This window comes from Leptinotarsa decemlineata, unplaced genomic scaffold (assembly GCF_025532065.1).
Source record: "Leptinotarsa decemlineata unplaced genomic scaffold, Ldec_3_MD MMD2_tig00026282_RagTag_RagTag, whole genome shotgun sequence".
Taxonomy (NCBI): Eukaryota; Metazoa; Arthropoda; class Insecta; order Coleoptera; family Chrysomelidae; genus Leptinotarsa; species Leptinotarsa decemlineata.
This window is the reverse complement of record NW_027412668.1, coordinates 12,822,122-12,844,312: the sequence shown is the minus strand read 5'-3', so window position 1 is coordinate 12,844,312 and position 22,191 is coordinate 12,822,122. Positions and strand designations below refer to the sequence as shown.

General features: G+C 34.5%; 1 protein-coding gene across 3 annotated transcripts in view; it reads right to left on the bottom strand.

Moving 5' to 3' along the window:
• wge (BAH domain and coiled-coil containing protein winged eye) overlaps positions 1–22,191 on the bottom strand; it is a 277,971-nt gene that overhangs the window by 26,448 nt on the left and 229,332 nt on the right. For all 3 annotated transcript variants that reach the window (XM_074179834.1, XM_074179832.1, XM_074179833.1), the window contains exon 7: positions 6,391–6,558. In XM_074179834.1, the coding sequence (XP_074035935.1) occupies positions 6,391–6,558 (168 nt within the window). The remainder of the gene's footprint in view (positions 1–6,390; positions 6,559–22,191) is intronic.

Sequence of the window (22,191 nt, the reverse complement as noted above, 5' to 3'; positions counted from 1 at the left end):
AGCAAGATTTGTTAGCACATTGACTAACCTTAAAAGATATATCTGTCAGTAGTACGTGATTTATTGTAGCGAATTTATTCAAAAAAACAAATTTCACGTGCGTTCGTACCATTGGTTCAGGTAAAAATATAGTTATTGAGAATATGAAGCACCTAGGAAATACATGAATTTTCAACCCTAATTTAATAAAATCGACTTTTTTTCTCCAACGTTAGGATTCCTTCAAATTTGAGTGTTCCCAAAATTTGGGTTTTAAATTATTAGAATGCAGACCTGGAGAAATATTTTTAATCGTTTGCATTATAAACGTATGCTTTCGTTTTTTCTTCATTTTCAAATTTGTGCTTCTGCTATTACTGTATCACAAACTCTATCAAAATGAGTTTTTTAGAGGTTGTTTTCACTAATAACATTTTTTACCTCAACTTTCCTATTTAACCCACTAGGAATATTCCTGGAAATCAGAGAATAATATTTAGTAGATAAATAAAATGTATAGTTGTTTTGTAAAGACTACATTCATTTCCTCACAGCTTCATTTGATTTACAAAACTTATTATCCAGATAGATGGATTGAACTTCGTAATTTCAATAAGTGACCACCTTACTCCCCTGATTTAATACCATTTGACTTTGTAAGGCTATTCGAAATTGAAATTCTTCACTAAAGAACCAAAAGTAATGAACGAAAAATTCAAAATATAAACTTACTGTGAAGTATAAACTAATGAAGAATCCAATATCAGCATGTTTTTACTTAGTTTTGTTTCAACAAAACATATGCTTGAATAATTATTAAAGACACATTGTTCGAATATATGAATAGAGTATGCAAATTACTGAACTAGTATTCTCGTATGGGATTTCATTGTTAAAGTCTGCACCGGAGATGCATTAACTGTACCTACGTTCCGTAATTTCTGAATATTTTCGTTAAGATTATGTGTATCAGTGAAAAGTGGCAATTCGTTTTTCATTTCGGTCTCTTCAGTGTATTGGAGAGTTTTATTTGATTTACATATATATTTTGAGTTGTTAGAGAGTTAGATCCCGTCACTGTCATAATTATATGACATTATGACATTATTCAAGAATAATGTTGATTTTATTGCTGTCAGTTTCAGCGCTATAAAACTTTGTTTTGATAGCCTAGCCTTCAATTTCTTCTCGATTTCATCGGTTCAGGAAAATAATCAAATTGAAAAAATCAGTTCACTGACAGTCTCATTTCGGCCAACTTTTCAAAATCGTTGTTATTTAATTTTACATACTTGTTTCTTTATTCCAGCACCTATAAAAGTACAGAAGTTCTCCCCAGGTACTCAAACGAATACAAGTATACCTACTGAAGTACAAAATTGTTCTTGAATGACCAGATTGATCCTAAATAACTTATATCAACGATACTGTTCACAACATAACACAAACCCTTTATCGCCTATAAATCTGCCTATTTTTATCGGACAGTAAAAAAAGAATTATGCCTATTTCCACATGAGTACGTTTATGTACGACTTTATTACCCCTTGTAACGCCCATCCCGAAAAATTGCTGGTTTTCTAACTATAATTACTTACCAGGCAGGTTATAAGGTGGAAGATAATCATAACCTTTTGTAGTGTGGCGGCTCATTCAAACACAATGGAGGCGAGGAACGACAAAACGAAAATTTTTTATCATTCTTCCCATATACATACACCGAGAGACATGATGGCGTTTTTATATAATCAATGCATTTTTTTATATTTCAATTTTAAAAATAAGATAATGCTGAACATAAACAACAAAATTAAAACTGTACAAAGAGTTTCTTCATAACATGTTGATATTTGGGGAGGTTTGGGTTCATTTTGAGAAAAAAAAAACGTCAAATGTCTTTTCAGTTGTATCTCTTCAATCTTCGCAAAACGCCGTCCTTTTATGAATCTCTTCAATCTTGGGACCAAGAAAGTCACAGGAGGTCAAATCTGGTGAATACGGTGGCTAAGGCATAATTACTGTGTTGTTTTTGGTCAAAAAGTTACGAACAGAAGCCTTGAATTGTTTTTTCCAAAATACCGAAGGTTTTTTCTCCTGAATCTCCTGGGCTCTGCCATTGGGACGATTGGATTTTGCTTTCGATGTCATAACCAAATACCCAGCATAATTTGTCATCAATTATTTATTTATACACTGTTGTACAGGTTACACCTAACTACAGAACATGGAGTCAAACTGTTGGAAATGCAATGAAGGCAGTGCAAAAGTGTAATTACAATAAGCCTGAGTTACTTCTAAACGTTATATTGAACATATCAATAATTTATATATATTATGATGAACTTGTATCTGACAGTCATTCATATACATACAAATGTCAAACAATAACTGAGAATAAATGATTGATGTACAATACAGGGTGTGTTGCATTTTCAATTACCAACACAAACCACAATTCAATACAATTACGATAAGTTATAAAATAAAAACAATACATATAGAATTAGCTGAAGTAAAAAGACCTATTCTCAGAGATGGAACAGGAAATAAGTCGAGCTGACAACTTGCAGAATGGCATTTGACACATATGTTATGCAGAGGTGAACGTTGCAGAATATTTGTACGTGGTGTTGGTATATAATAAATATAGTTTAAAAAACATGCTTTTGAAGAGCATCGAACTAAAAAGTTAAAAATATATTTTTTAATAAGCTTAAAACAATAACGAACGAAAAATACTAGTATTTTTGGGAAAGAAAGTTTTTGGCTTTCTACTACTCCATCTTGATACAAAAAACAAGGATGAGGGAATCTTCCAAGGAAAGGAAGGAAGTAATCAATTTTAAAATAAGTAAATCTATACATGGATGTGTAGATCATGCAAAGAAGTAACTTTCAGACACAAACTGAAAGAAAGTCCTCCTGAAACAGCTACTTTCATATAAACATTGAATTACACGAAAGAAAAAAATTCTTTCGAAACAAATACTTCTATATGAACACTGAATTATGCAGAAGATACTTTTCTCTACTCAGTTTGTATTTCAAACATTCGTTGTGGAATAAAAATTAGATATACCTACATGAGTTCTACATTAAATGAATGGTAATAAATTGTACTTACATGGAACACATTAAAAAATATATTTTCAACTTTTCAGTACGATGTTCCTTAAAAGCGTGTTTTTTTTTTAGTTTTTTAATATATATTTATTTTTCATTTTTTAGTTTAGTATGCTATAAAAGCGTGTTTTTTAGTCTTTTTAAACTATATTTAGGGTTACAAATAAGGCGAATTATATCAAGGAGGTTACATTACGTACAGCGCCATCTGCCCGCGAATAGATCACGCAATAATGTCGATAATTCTGTCAAATACAGATCCCGAGTTTGAGAGTTACAAACAAACATACATACATACAGGTGAAGCTAATGAAAGCGTGTTAAAAAGGATTAACCACTCTAGAGGTTGGTGGTCTAGGTACATTGAAAATAAGTTTTTGCAGAATATGTGGGCCAATAATTAAATTAATCAAAAGAAAAATGGTGGAGTGACAATCACGACGGCAACTCAAGCTATTCATAGCATGTCTAGCTAACAATGCATCATGGGGAAATCCAATTGGTGGATAGATATTGTTTGATCTATAGGAGAGAAGTTGTAGGAAACGACGATGTACTAATTCAACTTTATAAGATCGCTTTGCACCGCACTGTTCGCGAAACTTGACTGTCCCGATAGTCGAGTGGATCGCGTTTATATTTGGCAATCGAAGACAGGAGAAAATTCATCGAAATTCCATGGAAGCCAGTGGCATTATTCTCGCCACATCTAGAACGGCAGCGACGCTCTTAGCCACGTCACAACTGGTTCAAAGATATCAGTGGCGGACGGCGGTATTTTCTTCAGGGCATAATTTACAAAAATACCAAAAAAGCACGGCAAATTCGATCAAATCCCAAGCAGGTTTTACTAACCGTTTTCTTCGATTATCGTGGCGTTGTGCATCAGGAGTTCTTTCCACAAGGTCGTAAGGTCAATAAGGAGTATTATCTTGCGAGAAGCAATACAGAGAAAACATTCGATATTTTTGAAAAACAATCCATGGCTTTTGCACCTGCTCACTGGTCATTGCTTGTTCGTAATACCCTAACCATGCCTCAGCCACCTTATTCACCAGATTTGCCCCCCTGCGACATTTTCCAATTTCCAAGATTGGAGAGACTCATGAAAGGACGACGTTATGCAACACCGAATCGCTGTGAGACAGCTCAAGGACATCCCAAAAGGGTATATCAGAACTGCTTCGAGGATTGGAAAAAGCGTTGGCACAAGTGTATAACACTGAGGTGGACGACTCTGAAGGGGACAAATTGGAAATAAATAAATATTTTTTCCAACAGAGCTCGCCTACCGAATTGTCTTTGGACTAAACGTTGTAAACTAATCCATTTCAGGTACTTTTGTACCTGCTTGTTTTATTATTGAAATGTCAATTCGGTAATATCTCCGAAAACTAGAAGCTTCAATATTATGATGAAATTCCAGTACAGAATTCCGCCGCAAAATCACTACGTTCATAGAGTAGTCAATCAAACTCAAATTTTTACTTACATTTATGAATAGGAAAATACATTTATGACAGGTTGCCAGTCAAAAAGTGGTACTTCATAGAGTAAGAGCCGGGTCAATCCCTCTACGAAAACCGTCATCACTTGGAAAGATGGAAAATAGTCATGAAATAATTCAAATTCATTCAAGCAAATACATGAATTGAAAGATGTTTCAACTCCAACTTCAATATTGAAAAACAAAAACACTCAGTATTCAGCAGTATCTTTTAATATTCCAAGTTCATAGACATCAAAATGAATACGATTACAGGATATGGAAATATAAAACAATCTCCAAATACGCAAAGTTACACGGATGCGTATTAAGCATTTCACCTTAGTAAGGTGACCAGAGGGAAGTTGCAACCTCAGCATATGAACCTTTATAAATATTGAGGAAGGTCGAGATTAACAGAACGTATTGAGAAATTTATTCGGTATTCATTGATCACTCTTCAGAAACGGTTCCAGAGCATTTTAAGAATGCAGCACATCTCCTTTTCATCGTTCCACCTGGGTAGCAGTATAATGTAAGTTTTTTGGTTATTCTTTGTATCGTTCTTAACTATTTTATTAACTACCTACTCATAGCGTATTTTTTTTCATCATAATAAATATTTCATTCAGTTTAAAATGAGTTCTTTCATTATTTGGATGAGAGTTGTTGAAACAGCGATAAATCCTGAGTTGCGACAAAACAATAAAAGTCTTACAAGTATTCTTCAAACTCAAATCTGAAATGTTATTAATATCCTTTTGATATGTACAGTCTGGGACTGGACTGATTTGAAGAGTTTAAAATCATCAGCAAAAAGAAGACGATCTATATATTTCAGAGCTGACGGTAAATCATTGATGAAAATTATGAACAGAATTGAACCTAGATTAGATCCTTGTGGTACACCTGACCTAGCTGGAAATTTATCTGAAATTTTTCAGTTATCTTTGACAATGAAAAACCGATTTTGAAGATAATTCTCTGTTAGTTCCAATTTTTTTTTAATTTCATATTTACTCAATTATTATGAAATTTGTTTTCAGATTTCTTATACTTTATTTGGGTTCCCCGAATTAACCATTGTAAGTACATAGGTACCTACATACCTATAGATGGAGCTGAAGAAGTTTTACTTCAGTCATGTGGTTCGAAGCACACTCGCTTTTTTCAATTACAAATATTTGTGGACACATTTTGACTGGCAACCTGTCGTAAATGTATTCTCCTATTCACAATGTAGGTATGTAAAAATCTGAGTTTGGTTAACTACGCTATGGACGTAGTGGAAAGGATTAGCAGCAGATATATATTAACCAGCAAAAAAGAAGCTTTTTACCTATTACAATTCCATTGAAACCTTGATTACGAATACCTTTCAAAGAAAATTTGATAACTTCTGATGATATTGTCACAAAAAAGTCAAGATGAATTATTTTGAAAGCTAACTTCCATTCATATCAAAATACCCACACCATTATTCATGACTAAAACACATTCAAAAGATTCTTTTTTTCTCATCGCATAGGTATTCAACTCCAAATAAACTACTGAATAAATATGCAAAGTCAAATTAATCCATTACAACCAGAATAGAAGGAATGCGGCCCCCATGATCCCAAAATTATTACTCATTTAAATACCAGTCCAGTAACTACTGACTACAGCGGCTTATAACTTACGCAGAACGAACCATAACAAGGTCATGCTCACAGAAAAAAATAACTACACTGCCTCGCTGTACAAAAACAGGTCTTGAAAAGATAGATGGTAAAAAAAAACAACTACTCAAATCTACTCACCAGGGTACTGCCAAAGAGTGGGAGTGGCTAAGGCTTGGCTATGCGCTCCACCCATCTGCCAGGCGGCCAACCCAGCGTTCCGATCATCCGAGCACAAAGTTAGAGCTCCGCCTCCTTGGCCGCCCATCGTCGAACTTGCAGCCATGCTACCGCTGACCCCCGAAGGATCTGAAATATTCTTTCATTCAGCTATGTTGGTGCTTACGTAATATGTTCTGAAAATGTTCGCATAATTCTTGGGTTTATGAGCAGTTTATACACGGAAATAAAAATATCAAGTTACAATTATTATTGGGAATATGTTTATGCTTCACAAGTCCTAGGGTTCAAGATTTGTATCATTTTTGGTAATAAACAGTTTTTTTTTTCAATAGCCATAATGAAGTTACCATGATAACATTATAAAACCCGTTCCCCCTTGAATATCATGATAAGGATATCAATATCTGATTTCCAACTATATCTAGGAACCAAATGATTGAGAATTCTTGAGAGTTTGAAATAAAATAAAACATTTATTATTCCTTTCAACTATCGATTACAATAGATAGGTACTCAGTACCCACATGTATTAATTTCGAAGCATTCCAAAATATCAGATTTAAAATCTTCCTCTTCCTAAAATAATATGTGATAGTCTTCACACTTAAGAAACTCCTATTATCTTTTATTCTCCCCGTTTGGCCAGTATTAAGTTTTGGGCGAGAACCCCAAGTCAACTCATATACTCCTGATCTATCCGATCTGCCTTACACTGTTCAATATACAGGGTGTTTCAAATTCGATCCTCACTATTGGGATTTACGAAACTAAGGGAGATAGGAAAATGGTTAAATTAGGGCAAAGTTGCGCATTTACCTGACTAACAATATGCCATTGAGAAATTTTGGAAAATGGTTTTTGTTTTCTCCTGGCTTTGTTTTTAGAAGGATTCGAAAATAAATTGCACTTCCACATTGCCACTTTTTCTCTGCTACATAATTGTGTTTTCAGATTTGCTATCCGACGTTTCGTCTTCATCATCGTCAGCTTAATTTTTTCTTATGGGCGCTACATTGGATCCTGTCTGTTTTGAATAGAACCAGATTTTATCTTTTCAATGATGTATCATAAGTTATCATTCTTCATCGAAAAATTGGAGATATTGAAAAAAAAATTCTTATCATAATAGGCTTTGTCTTTGATGTTTCTAAATTTGACTTTCAATTTGTAACACTCAATGACATTTTGTTATTGTACAAGTCATTGAATTTTTGGCAAAAATAGCTTTCACGAATGAAAAAAAAAAGAGATATCTATGATACAAATGTATTACAAATACGATAGAAACAGTGTTAGGACATCGGAAATGTATTTAAACTTGTATTCCGAAAGACGACAACCACATCGAACTATGTTCAAGTTATTGGATCAGAATCTCACCGAGTAGAAAAGCCGAGGAAAAATACGGAGACAGAATGGACCAGGAAACTAAAGAAAATTTGATAAAAGAGGTATGTATGCGGTAAGTTACACATTGTGTCCATTCCAATAAAAATTTATTATTTGCAGATAAACATGAACCCGGGGAAATCTACACGTCAAATTTCCTCCGAAATGAATGTGTCATTTGGTGATAAATGGATAGGGAATAATGGGCCGGTGAGGTGGCCAGCAAGGTCTCCAGACTTAAGTGTTATGGATACATTCTTATGGGGTACACTGAAAAATAGAGTTTATGGCCAGAGGAAATATCAAAATATTGAGGACCTTCAACACAGCATTGTTAGAGAGTTCGGAAGATTGAGGAATAGGGAAATTAATCGTGCAGTGAATAATATTTGAAGAAGGGTACAGTTGTGTTATCACGAACAAGGCCAGCATTTTGAGCATTTGCTGTGATTTACTTTTGTCGTTACATTTTAGTTGTTTATTGTTATTTGTTCAGAGTTCTATTTTCATTAAAAAGGACACAATGTCTAATTTACCTCATACACACCTCATTTACCAAATTTTGATGAATGAGGTGGCTTTCCTAAACTAAACTCGGTGAGATTTTGATCCAATAATTTGAACATAGTTCAATGTGTTTGTCGTCTTTCGGGGTACAAGTTCAGGTAACAGGTACATTTCCAATATCCTAACACTGTTTTTCGATCTCCTTTCTTCATTCGTGAAAGCCATTTTTCGCCAAAAATTCAATGACTTTTACAATAACAAAATTTCATTTAGTGTAACACATTGAAAGTCAAATTTAGAAACATGAAATCAAAGCCTATTATGATAAGAATTAATTTTTTTACAATATGTCCACTTTTTCGAAAAAGAGTGATAATTTATGATACATCGTTGAAAATGTAAAATCTGGTTCTATTCAAAACAGAAAAAATCCAATGTAGTGCCCATATGAAAAAATAAAATTGATGATGGTGGCTGGAAGAAGAAACGTCGGATATCGCAGACGAAACGTCGGATATCAAATCTGAAAACACCAATGTGTAGCAGGGAAAAATTGGCAGTGTGGAAGTGCAATTTATTTTCGAATCATTTGAAAAACAAAGCCAGAAAAAAATAAAAACCTTTTTCCGAAATTTCTGTTTTTCCGGATATCTTCGCATAGGTATATTCGGAATTTCGGAACTTTTTCAACGGCATATGGCGCAACTTTGCCCCAATTTAGCCATCTTCGTATCTCTCATAGTTTCCGAGATCCCAATGATGAGGATCGAATTTGAAACACCCTGTATAAGACACGTCGAAGTCTTTTTTTTAAGAACTTTCGAGTTTACCAAAATATAATCAATGTCCTATGATGCTTATTATCGTTCTTGAAGTGGGATAGTCCTGGCTTGTTTGTTGCTTGTATTTTATTTCATTGTATTTTCACTTTTTTCGCTTAATATAATTGTTAATTTTAAGCTAATCATTTTCAATTTTCTACGGATTCTTTCAGGGATTTCAAATCAATTTATATCAAATTAGACAATGGAAGTCCTAACTAATGATGTGCACCACGAAACATTTTCAACTGATTTCAAACAAATAATATCTACCTTGTAACTTGGGGTTCTAGTCCAAAACTTTATATTGGACAAACAGGGAAAACGTCTTTTCATAGAATAAAAGAGTGTAGGGTTATTTTTGGGAAAGAAAGTTTTTGGCTTTCTACTACTCCATCTTGATACAAAAAAAAAGAAGGATGAGGGAGTCTTCCAAAGAAAGGAAGGAAGTAACTCTATACTTGGATGTGTAGATCATGTAAAGAAGTAACTTTCAGACACAAACTGAAAGAAAGTCCTCCTGAAACAGCAACTTTCATATAAACATTGAATTATACGAAAGAAAAAATTATTTCGAAACAAATACTTCTATATGAACACTGAATTATACAGAAGATACTTTTCTCTACTCAGTTTGTATTTCAAACATTCGTTGTGGAATAAAAATCAGATATACCTACACGAGTTCTACATTAAATGAATTGGTATACACCGATGTTTCGCCTTAAGACACTTGCCCTAAGGCTCTTCAGTACCAAATTGGATAACATTATAGAAAATACACACACTTCATTCATGAATTACGATTTTTAATGTCACGGAATAAGCTTGATCTGCTTATGTCATCGATGACATCGTAATGACATTCATTCACCTATTTGATTTAATCCCAGCCATGAGGAATCTTATTTGAATTGAAGAGGTTATATTTTTAGGAGTGATTAATTTTTGGAAAAGAAAGCTTTTGGCTTTCTACTACTCCATCTTGATACAAAAAAAAAGAAGGATGAGGGAGTCTTCCAAAGAAAGGAAGGAAGTAACTCTATACATGGATGTGTAGATCATGCAAAGAAGTAACTTTCAGACACAAACTGAAAGAAAGTCCTCCTGAAACAGCTACTTTCATATAAACATTGAATTATACGAAAGAAAAAATTATTTCGAATTTTACTTCTTTGCATGATCTACACATCCATGTATAGAGTAACTTCCTTCCTTTGTTTGGAAGACTCCCTCATCCTTTTTTTTTTTGTATCAAGATGAAGTAGTTGAAAGCCAAAAACTTTCTTTCCCAAAAATTAATCACTAAAAAATATAACCCCTTCAATTCAGTATAGGGTTAGTTTCTTGAATATGAAGACCAGTTCCGCAATTTGCAAACCATCTTTTGAAAAAGGAACATGGGTTCAACCAAAAGACTATGATGTTTCATAGTTATAATATTTTGATTGTTTAACAAATTACTTTCATGCTATTTTTTGACTTGCTACAAACATTTTATTATGTAACGTGATGAAATAAAAATTATCTATGTATCTATCTATGTATATTTTTTTCCAATGTGGAAATTGGCGATAAGTTCATTAGGTATTATATTATAAATTACTAATTAGGGTGCATTAAGTTATTAGGAACACGTCTGAGGAAGCTATCGTACGGCGAAACTCGTATTGCGATTTTGTAAACTGTAATTTAATACTTAGTTGTGATATTTTCACTATAAAATCTCACAATAAAGTGTTTTTCAAATACATTATGGATTTTTCTCAAATATCGGCCAGTTCCATCACATATTTCAAGAAATAACAGTCCTATTGCATGCACGCTAGTATATGTGACCTCCAAAGTAATTGACCTAATGAGGTCGTCGAACAGCTGCAACATTCAATATTAAATCTCTGACAGTGTCTGAATTTCAATATAGCCAAAGTCCCCGACTACATACTTTCAATTTCATCGTTGAAAAATATTATTGACAGATTCAGAAAGTGTCACTTGTCATATTTTGAAACTATATATCACTTGATTTTAAAAAGTGACCAATTTTAAAAATGCCAGTCGATGGATTTCAAAACTACTGTTTGACAGATTTGCAAAGTGACAGACTCAAACATATTTAATTACAGATTGAAAAAGTGTTACGAGGGTGGTCCCAGAAGTAACCCACCTAACAAAGGAAACTCAAAAATTTCTCCTTGCAGCTCTAGACATTTTTCTCAGCGACGTTTAATAAGTTTGATACCGTTTTTATAATAAGAACTGTCTTGCTCCTCAAAATAGCCAATAACTGCCGACATCACTTCTTCATGATAGGAAAATCTTTGACCACTGAGCAATTTTTTCAAGTTTTGGAAACAGAAAATTATCCGAAGGGGCTAAATCTGGCGAATAGGGTGCATGAGGTAGCAATTCAAACTTAAATCCAATAATTTTGGTCATTGCGATAATGGATTTGTGAACTGGTGCACTGTCTTGATAAAATAACACTTTTTTTAGCCAAACGCGGCCGTTTCTGCTTCATTTCTCCACTCAAACGTTGCAATAAGATAGTCAATGAAAATTATCCCACCGGCATCCCAAAAAACCGATGTCATGGCCTTGCCTGCAGATGAAACGGTCTCCGCCTTCTTTGGAGCCGGTTCTCCCTTTTGAATCTACTGTTTTGATTGTTCTTTTGTCTCGGATGTAAAGTGATGGACCCATGTTTCTTCCATGATTATGTAACGGCGCAAGAATTCTGCTTTGTTGTTTCTAAACTTTGCTAAACACTCAAATGAAACATCACGACACTGTGTTTGCTCGAGTGTGAGCAAACGCGGCACCCATCTTGCCCACAGCTTTCTTATGTCCAAATTTTTAGATAATGTACGATGTACCGCACTTTCTAAAATGCCTACTAAGTATGCTAGCTCGCGCACTTTCAGTCGACGATCATTCAGTACCGCTCTGTGGATTTTTTCGCCGTTTCTGGAGTCGTCACCTCATTTGGTCGACCACTGCGATACTCGTCTTGACAGCTCGTACGGCTTCGTTTAACATCTGCTACCCAATATTTCACTGTTGTAAACGAAGCAGACTCACACAGAGTGGAATACAGTTCAGCTTTCATAATAATAATAATATAATAATAGTCATTTATTTCTTTAAGACAGTTACAAACCATATGGAAAAAGTCACTTGTTTACATTTAAAATACAATAATACTAATACTAAAAAATTGATTTCACCGCAAATTGCCACGACAAATATTCATCCAGTTTATAAAAACACTGTTCTGTGAAAAAGAATTTTAAATTATATTTGAATGATTGTTTTGTCATGCAGTTTCTCACATTTGAAGGAAGAGCATTGTATATTCTAGGAGCCATATGACTGGGAGATTGGTGAGTCATTTTGAATTTTCCGAATGGAATTGAAAAATCATTCTTTTGTCTTGTAATTAAACTATGATTTTGTTTGTTCCTCACATAAATTTCATCATTATTGTCGAAAACTAGCATACTCAACTCTGATATGACGAGACATGGTAATGGTTAATATTTTCAGACTCTTGAATATATCTTTGCATGAATCAGTCTGTGAAAGCCCCGACATTGATCGTAAAATTCGTTTTTGTGCCACGAAGATATCTTTTGCTAAGGTAGATAAACCCCAAAATATCACACCGTATCGTAGTCTACGTTCAACCTGTGCATAGTAGAGCTGTAGTATAAATTGATCAATATTGAGTACATGCCGCAAATTTCGAAATTGAAAGGCAATCGAATTCAATTTTGAGATTAGGTATTGGAGGTGAGCCTTCCAATTGAGATTTTTATCTATTCGTAATCCTAAGAAAATTGTTTGATTCGAACAAGTTGAGATCGATGGACCGATTCGTTTGATTGGAATGACAACTCATTACATTCTTTTTGGATATGGTGAAATCTCAGTGCTTGCGTTTTCGAAGTATTTAAAAACAAGTAATTTTCTGAAAACCATTCATTCAAAGGAGTCAACACTTCATTGCATTTATCACGCAAGGGTCCATCTTTTCAAATATGATTAACGACGTATCATCAGCGTACATTGTGAAGGATGCAGGTACAGAAAGTTTATCCAAATCATCAATATAGAAAAGGAACAGAATTGGCCCCAATATGGACCCCCGAGGGACACCAATGTCTGTTACAGATTGCTGTGAGAAATGAGTGTTAATGGCTACATTTTGTGTACGTTTGAGGATAAACGATTTTATCCAATCTAGAGGACAGCCTCTAATACCATGCTTATACAGCTTTTCCAGTAGTATGTCGTGATTGATACAATCAAATGCCCTGCTGAGGTCACAAAAAATTCCAACAGGGCATTCTTCTGCCTCAATATATATTCTATTATTTTTTGATAATAAGAAATCACCGCAGTCTTCGTGAATTTTTTGTTCACATATTCATGTTGTTTTCTCAAAATTATATCATATTCATGACAAAATGACATTAATCTATCTAAAAAACAATACTCGAATACTTTGGAAAAAGTTGAAGGTACTGTGACTGGTCTTTAATTTTCAAGGCTCTGACGACAGCTCTTTTTATACACAGGTGTTATTTTACCAGCACGTTTCAGCAATTCTAGAAAACCGTCAGAAGACAATGAGACATTTACCATAAAAATAAGTGGTACAATAAGTTCAGATAGGCACTTTTTCAATAGAATTGTAGGTACCTCATCCGATCCCGAAGAAAATTAATTTTTTAATTTTGATTTAAGTAACTGAAATAGTTCTAGCTCCTGATATGGCATGAGAAAAAAATAATTTGGAAGTGACGTAACGTTACGCAGAAAATGGTTGGGCTAAGGCATTTCAAATAAAAGTATTGTACCACATAACGACGACCAATTTCCTCCATTTTCACAAATTCACCGAAAACGTTCGCTTTTGTTGGCTGCCAAACAAATACTAAACAACGCAGCGTCTTCAAACTTGAAACATATGCTTTATAGATTGTGCACTTTTTAATACAGTAATATTTTTCAAACACCTAGCGCCATCTCTACGTCAGGCCGGTTACTTCTGGAACCACTCTGGTATTTTACAGATTCAAAAATATCAAGTGAAATATTAGCAAATTTTTTATTTTTTCATTGAAAAATTGGACGATTGCTGTCACTAGACACTAATTTGTCCCTTGACAGATTTGAATAGTTCCACATAAACATTGTTCATTGAAAGAATTAAATAGTGTCATCGGCGAGGCCGTCAGAGGGCTGGAGGGCGAGAGGTCAAGACGACTGTTCAATATTTAACAACTATTTAAGTGGCTGAAAGAAGAATGTTTAATTTTGGTGTGTTTAGGAATTATGCTCATTTTGCGAGGTTTTGGCATATAAATTAGGTGTAAATAACATGCCTCCTAATTGATCAGGTCGTCTTTGATCCGTGAGCAGCTCCAATCATAAATTTACAAATTATAAACATATCCTTGCTTCACCAGTTGCAAGAAACATTTCACTCTAAATGATTATGAGTTGACAGGGCAAACTGTCTGAGAAAAAAATCAATAAAAAACGCAGTAAATGAAATATGAAAATTATGATGAGTTAAAAAAAGAAATATCATTGCAATATTTCCGCTCAATATCTTCAGCCCTACTATCGCTGGTCTAAAACCATCATTCTTTAAAAGATTTCCCAACTCCTTGTCAAATGATTCGAATAAATTCATTTTATCCATATGTAAATAACGAAAGAACCACGAAAACTGACCTCACGGCCCTCAATTCCCTCTAGCGCAAGAATTGGACTGATTTGAAAGTATCAACTGACACATTAAGGACACATTAACAACGTAAGTCCTTCCATAACTTTCACAATGGAAAAGGAAGTCCTCAACGAATTGCCATTCTTAGACGTATTGGTGAAGAGGACCGACACTAAATGGGAAACATCTATATACCGAGAACCCACTAACCCAGGACAGTATCTGAACCAGAAATCCAACCACCATCAATCGACTAAGAGAGGAATCATCAAGACTCTACTAGACCGTGCTTTCGGGCTCTGTAATACAAAGGAAGGTCTCGAAAGAGAACTAGGCATCATCAAAAATGACCTTCAACAGAATGGTTAGTCTAGAGAGATGGTAGAACAGGCTTTAGCTAGAAGACAGCAAGAGCTCCACAAGGAAGAGAAGCTGCTACAACCAGTACTTGTACTTCCCTACATCAGAGGATTATCGGAAAGGATAAGAAGGATTGGGTTCAAGTATACCTTCAGAACTGGGAATAGTATCCGTAGCAGCCTCACGAAAACCAGGGCACCAAACGCGGACTGCGATTCCAAGAATTGCATCATCCACCGAAAACCCTACGAGTACGGAGAATCATACATCGGTGAAACTGAAAGGCCATTGAAAGTTTGCATTGCTGTGCACAAGAAACACACATAGCGAGGAGAAACCAGCAAATCAGGAATAGCAGAGAATGTTTGGATCCATCAACATAATATCAAGTGGGCTCAAGCTGGAATCATCCACAAGGAGGAACACTGGTTTAGGAGAAAACCAAAGAAACCGCATATATGATGTGCAACAACGCATTTAGCCAAGCTAGCGTAGAGATACGGAACATATGCAAAATTCTAATCAAGCGGAACACGACCAACTCCCGGCAAACAGTCAGTTCCCGCTAAAACTGATGAAGCTTATGAATAGTCAGATCTCGGAGGAATAAGTCCAGTCATCACCAGAATACAATTGTGGATACTAACAATAGAAACGTCGTGAAGAAACTTGGCTTGGAACCTTTTAATTTTCATTTCTTGTTAATATTGTTTTTTATTTTCATCTCGTGTAAACATTTAAATTTTTTATTTTTTGGTTGTATATACAATTGTAATTTAAGTTTTTTTGCTTAATATACCAATATAATTGTTATTTTTCAGCTAATCTTTTTAATCATCTACAGATTCTTTCAGGGATTTCAAATCAATTTATATCATATTATCATATTAGACAATCGAAGTCTGAACTACTAAAAAGACATATTTTTTATTTAAACATTGCAAAATTGAAAGCAGTCTGCCAAATGCTATGACACATTTTTTCACTTATTCTCTCAAATTTCGAACGAAGATACAAAACAGAGGAATGGTGTGAGCTAGGATATAACATCAAGATGAACAGTGACGTAGAATGACGGAAAATAAAACCGTGTTTTATGGGGCCGCCGCCACTGATGTTCGATAGATTTCCGCAGTTGCGGTGCTACCTAAAACTCTTTTATTTTCTGGTTATTCCAATCCGCCCGACCTACTAAGGGTATTTCGGATAATCGAGCAGAAGCAGATGTTCAATTGATTGGTGGGTGAGCATGATGTGGCATGTCGTTTCGAGGTGATACGGCATTATTCCACACTAAATCACATGCCCAGCCTTATGGGAGTCACGGACGACTTGTTGAAGTGGCTTTAATACGCCGGTTGCATGACAAAGACGTTATTTATGGGACCGAAGGATAGATTAAAAGGAAGTGTATAATTTCATATCCCAATAAGATTAAATGTTTGTGACGACCGGCCATTTCCAGAGATGCTGAATGACGTGGACGCTATTAATAATGAACTAAATAGATTCTAATAAAAAACCGGACTTCAAGTTCCGTTCAAAACTATTTCTGGCAAGGAATTATTGGAGAAGTTCCTTCCATACAAAAGGGTGTTATTGGGCTGTTTCAAAAGTTTCGCCCGTTTTGATGTCATGTGTTTCTGTAGCTCCATATCTCAATAAATATATATTCTACTGATCGATAGAGAATTTTGTACTATTCAACTGATTTATTCATTTATTTTTTCATTAAGCCCTGGATGGAAATATATAATTTGTATTTGCTACAAATACACATTTTGAATACGTTTGAAAATATAAGTATAGTTCAAGTGAACGATATAATGCAACCTACCTTCCAACAGCTCCCTTTTAATAATATAGTTAGGGAGCTAACTGATTTCGTTATTCAATAATCATTTCTGATCATATAAGAATCACAATAACTATATAATATGTCACAAAAAGGATTTGAAGCTTTATAACTTCTATTTATTATATACGAGTTCTTTCGATAGCTGGCTGTGCTAGCATCTTTTGGCTCTATTCAAACAGTTTGAATAGAGCCATGTTCTTATGATAGTCAACATTGCAGTCCTCAAATTTTTTTCCACATAACTTCAAAGAATCCGGAACACATCCTTTACTTCCTCCGCAATGCACAATGATTAGTCGCGATTCTTTGTTTGCAGGCATGTTAGGAGTACACATTCTCGAACCATCAGTCCACCCTTTCGTAACTATGTCGTGAGTGTCATACCAAGTTTCGTCCAAATAGAAAATTTGACGTTGTTCTTGTCTATATTTAGTTATTTGTTCTAAGTAGGTATTTGTTACGCAATTCCACTATTCTTCTGCCTTCCATAACTGCTTGATGTTTGTTTATTATTTTAAATCTAAATCCTAGTTTCTTTATCCAATTCTGAAGAGTTTTGTCGCAGTAGCTCACGTTATGGCCGGAAGAATTCGATTTCTTCCTTATGGATTCTTGATGTAGGAATCTCATTGCTTTTGTAACAGTCGTATGTTGTTTTTTTCAGATGAACATCTAAAGGTTTTGATAATCCTGTATCATATTGCGTCTTGCGTTCATAAGGTTTGTTTTTGACTATTTTACGTACAGTTGCGAAAGGAATTCCGGTCAAATCTGATGTTGCTTGTAATAGTTTGTTTCCCTCGAAACTAAAATTGAGATGTAGATTCTTATTTACATTGAAACACACTTTCTGTGTTTCAATATTCAAATGCATCCGAATCTTATTCACTGGTATCTCTTTTTCGCATTGTTCACCATTGCTATTGGAATCACACACTGGAAAAAGTCTGCGTTGTTATCACACTCGTTAGTACTATGAGTACTTGTTCAAGGACGCTACATTTTAAACAGATAACAAAAATTTTAAGTAATTATAACTGCACCAATATCGAATATCAACACTCAAATCGCGATAAGTTCCTGAACTGAACACGACGACGATAACTATCCCCGCATTCCCGATTTCTATTCGTCACCGTAACATGACTTCAAATTTAATTTTATGACTCTTCAGCCAATCATAAAACTCGGTTAGTAAAAGTTATCCAATACGAACCGCCAAGTCTACAGTCCACGTGGATTAGAGCGCTGCCGGTTCATTTCCATGTATTGGTTTTTTTGGCCTTTGAGAGTGCCGCTAACTTTACTTCGACTATACAAAATGTTTCATTTTTCAAATTATTCAGTCTCTTACCTTTTAAAATTAGCCACAAACTAAGGAATGCTGGAATGGTTATTTGTCATTCCATTGCAAACTTCATCCTATTGGTAACATCTTCCTTGTTTTCTTCTAAAACTCTCGTTTCTCTAAACATTGTTTTCATATCTTTCAACAAAAAGAATGCAATATGAAATAAATCAGGACTTGAAATATTTCTGGCGAAGTGGTAATGTTAGCCACAACAAAACTTATTTTTATGATGATTCCACAAGCGAAACGTCATCAGCCTGATGGGCCAAAAGCGGTAAATTCCATGAAAAATTTTAGACGTGACAACGTTGCCGATTATCGGGGCAATTCACGGCGCATCCAGAAACTACCCCTACGATTCGATCATGCGCACGGAAAAAGTGGGGATAGTGACACTACTGGGTGTTTATCATTCTAGTGTAGCAAGACAGCGATAGCAAGTGGGGTGAATCAGTGAAATAATAATGAAGTGCTTTCGAAGCATACGTGTTTTCAAGTATGACACTTATCAAAGAACCCAAAAATAATAAAAAATATATTCGCAACGAAATTGGCCAAAATATTCCAAAGCGGGCTCACAGGCTATAACAACATTGACAAATTACAACAAGGACCGTGCGGAATTCTGCATGAAACACGGCTTTTGTTTGCTAGTTTCGAAAACAAAAGAATCGCTTTGTTAGTTGAAACGCAGGAACAAGGGAAGGTTGAAACTTTATCGACTAATTATTATATTTAGCAGTTATCCGAACTTCCTGTAGGCCACACATCCATCCCATGGCCTGCATAGATATATATAACGTTACGGCGATTATCGCATTACTTTTCTCGATTCGACGTTTTAATTTACAGTGTGTGTTTGTTATCAGATTCTGTATGTTATTGTTAACAGAAGAGTAATTGATATAATTACAGAGAAGTACAACTATTTTCACTTCAGGCGGAATCGTAATTGGATTATTGATACTTTGTAGTTAATTATAAGAGTTTCAAGATATATCTGTTCATCTGTTTACTTGAAGAACAAGGCAAAAACATCAGAAACATCGGTAGCGTGACCAAATTTAACATTCCTGATATGGTATAGCAGAAATACAACTATGTTTTACTCAATAATGTTTTAATCGCTCGTCGCATCTGGCCGATGAATTGGCTGTTGCAATCTTGACAACTGATTTCGTAAATCCCCGACCTTTCTGTGTTTTCTAGTCTATCTTTTGGATTACCAAGAAGCTGTTGCAATTTATAAGAAGTTTTATATGCAACTTTCATATTTACTTTATCGAATATCTGTTGAATTCCTCTCGTGTATTGGAGTGTGAAGTTTTATTTAATATGCTTTATTTTCGAATCTAGAGTGTAAAATCATTTGTATAAAAAAACTTGTATTTTTCGTCATTCTTCAGCAATCGTGGATATTTTAAACATGTGTACTAATTGCAACAAAATAATACTTATGTTTTATGACACTTCAAAGTTTCTAGAATAAGTTTATGAAGCAAAATCATTTACAAGTATTTACATTTCATAGAATTTTTCTTTTGAAATTTACGAAAAATTGTAGTTTCAAGTGATATTTTATCAATTGTTACATATTGTGGACCTTCTGTTATATCTATGACAAGAAAAAAAACTACACGAGCTTGTTAGAGCAAGTCCACAGGGACTGCTTGACTGCTCCAGGATTTGGAAGAAAAATTGGTTGAAATAACCAAGTGCCCCCTGGAAAAAAATGATGAACTTCAAAAAGTCGTTAAGACTTTTCAAGTGGTATAAAAACGTACATGGCTTGCTTGTAAAAGTACAAAAAGTCGCTTTTTAGAAAAAGTCCACGAATGGCTTAATGGTGAGATTTTACTACCTACTGGCCCAGTACCTGGAAGTTCCAAAGGTTGCCCGAGCAAATAATTCGCGGAATCAAGTGAACGGACAAAACGTAGTAAAACAAAGGAACTCAGAGACAATGTGGCTGTTGATGAACTGACTTATGCAGCACAGCTGAGTCATCGATCTAGTGGAAACAATGACATTACAAAAGTGACCAAAAGTCCAACCAGTGCGGTGAAGTTTCGTAAAGCAGCTGCTATTGGGAGTAAGACTGTGGCTACAAAAAAACACACGCCCGAGAATGCTTTAATTATTGAAACCGATTTGACCATGAATCAATATGAGGTGATTCATATATACAAAAAACATTAGCGAGACTATTGCAAAGGTAAAATTACAAGACTTGTTAGACCATACAGCATTGAGGACTCTGTAAATATTTAGACCCTATTCCTCATATATATTTTTGAGTTCCTTGGTACCTCTTCGACTGATGAATGGTAATCAAATAATATGGCAGAACACGCAATCTTCATCGCCAAGATTTTCAGGCCCATACGTATCAGATATATAAAAGAAGATAAAGATAACACGAATGGAGAAATTGAGTATATTGAGAACCAAGCACAAAAACTCTAGCTGACAATCGCCTTTGTCTCATTTTTCAATACAAAAAATATTTTATTTTATCTTCAATATAAATTTGTCTTTATTTTTATTAAGAATATCACAATAGGTCAATTTCTATCCATAACATTATGAAAAAGTGAAAATTTATTTTTGGCCACGTTTTAGGTGGCCATATTCATATTCTTGTCCATATTCTTCTTCATGATCAACGGGAGCTGTGGGATTTTTCATATTCAGTTTCTTAGAGTCTCTCATGTGTTCTGTGTGTTCTGAAACACGTGCTTCAAGACACCGCCCGGTTTGACCAACATAGCATTTGTGACAGCTTCCGCAATTTAATTTGTACACAATGATGGATTGAATTTCTTGTGATGTTCTTGTTTTTTGTTTCGAGAAAAATGCTTTCCAACTGTATTTTCATTTGAAGAAGCCACTTTTATTTCTTCGGTACTGAGTAGCATTCCAAGTTTAACAGATAAATGTTCTACAAATGGAATTTTGTGATATTTGGGTTTCACCCCTGTATGTTGGGAGGAGAAACTTCTTTCGATAATTATTTTTCTAAAAAGGGCTGTAGGAAAAATATTTTTCACTAGGTAATTGTCAATTAATTGGCGATTTTTGTTATGGAATTCAGAACTGGAAATGGCAATTGCTCTTGATTTCAAATTCCTTATAATGTCGATTTTACTATGAAAATTATGTTTCAAAAAATAATTTGAAATATCTCAGAATGTTCTTATATTCTGAACGTTTTTATCAGGTTATTGTTATTTACATGTCTCTTTTCAGTGCAGTGTATTTACTTTTTATGATTTCATCAATATTTTATTTATATTTTTCACCAGACTGTGCCAATGAGAATTTATTCTTCGGACAATAAAGTATATTTTGAATTGAATTGGAAAAAAAACAATAGGGATACCTTGTTTTTTCCTCATAATGATTTGAAACTACAATATGTTCTATTAACGAATTGGCCTATAAGCGTAGTTCTCCCGATTTGAACTTACCCAAGGACAATTTAAAAGCCTCCAGGGAGAAAGAGAGGTTATAACTGGCTTTTTATTTTCTAGATAGAAGTCATAGGTTAATAAACCCGTAAAACCTCATTTCTGTATTTTACAACTCGGTCTTTTTGCGAAACAGCAATAAAAATATATTTATCATTTGAATGAGTAATGACAACCTACAAAGTTTAGTGACAATCAATATTCATCGTTTCCAGTAACGGTAATGGCGATAAATATGAGTAATTATGGGTGTTGCTAGACAA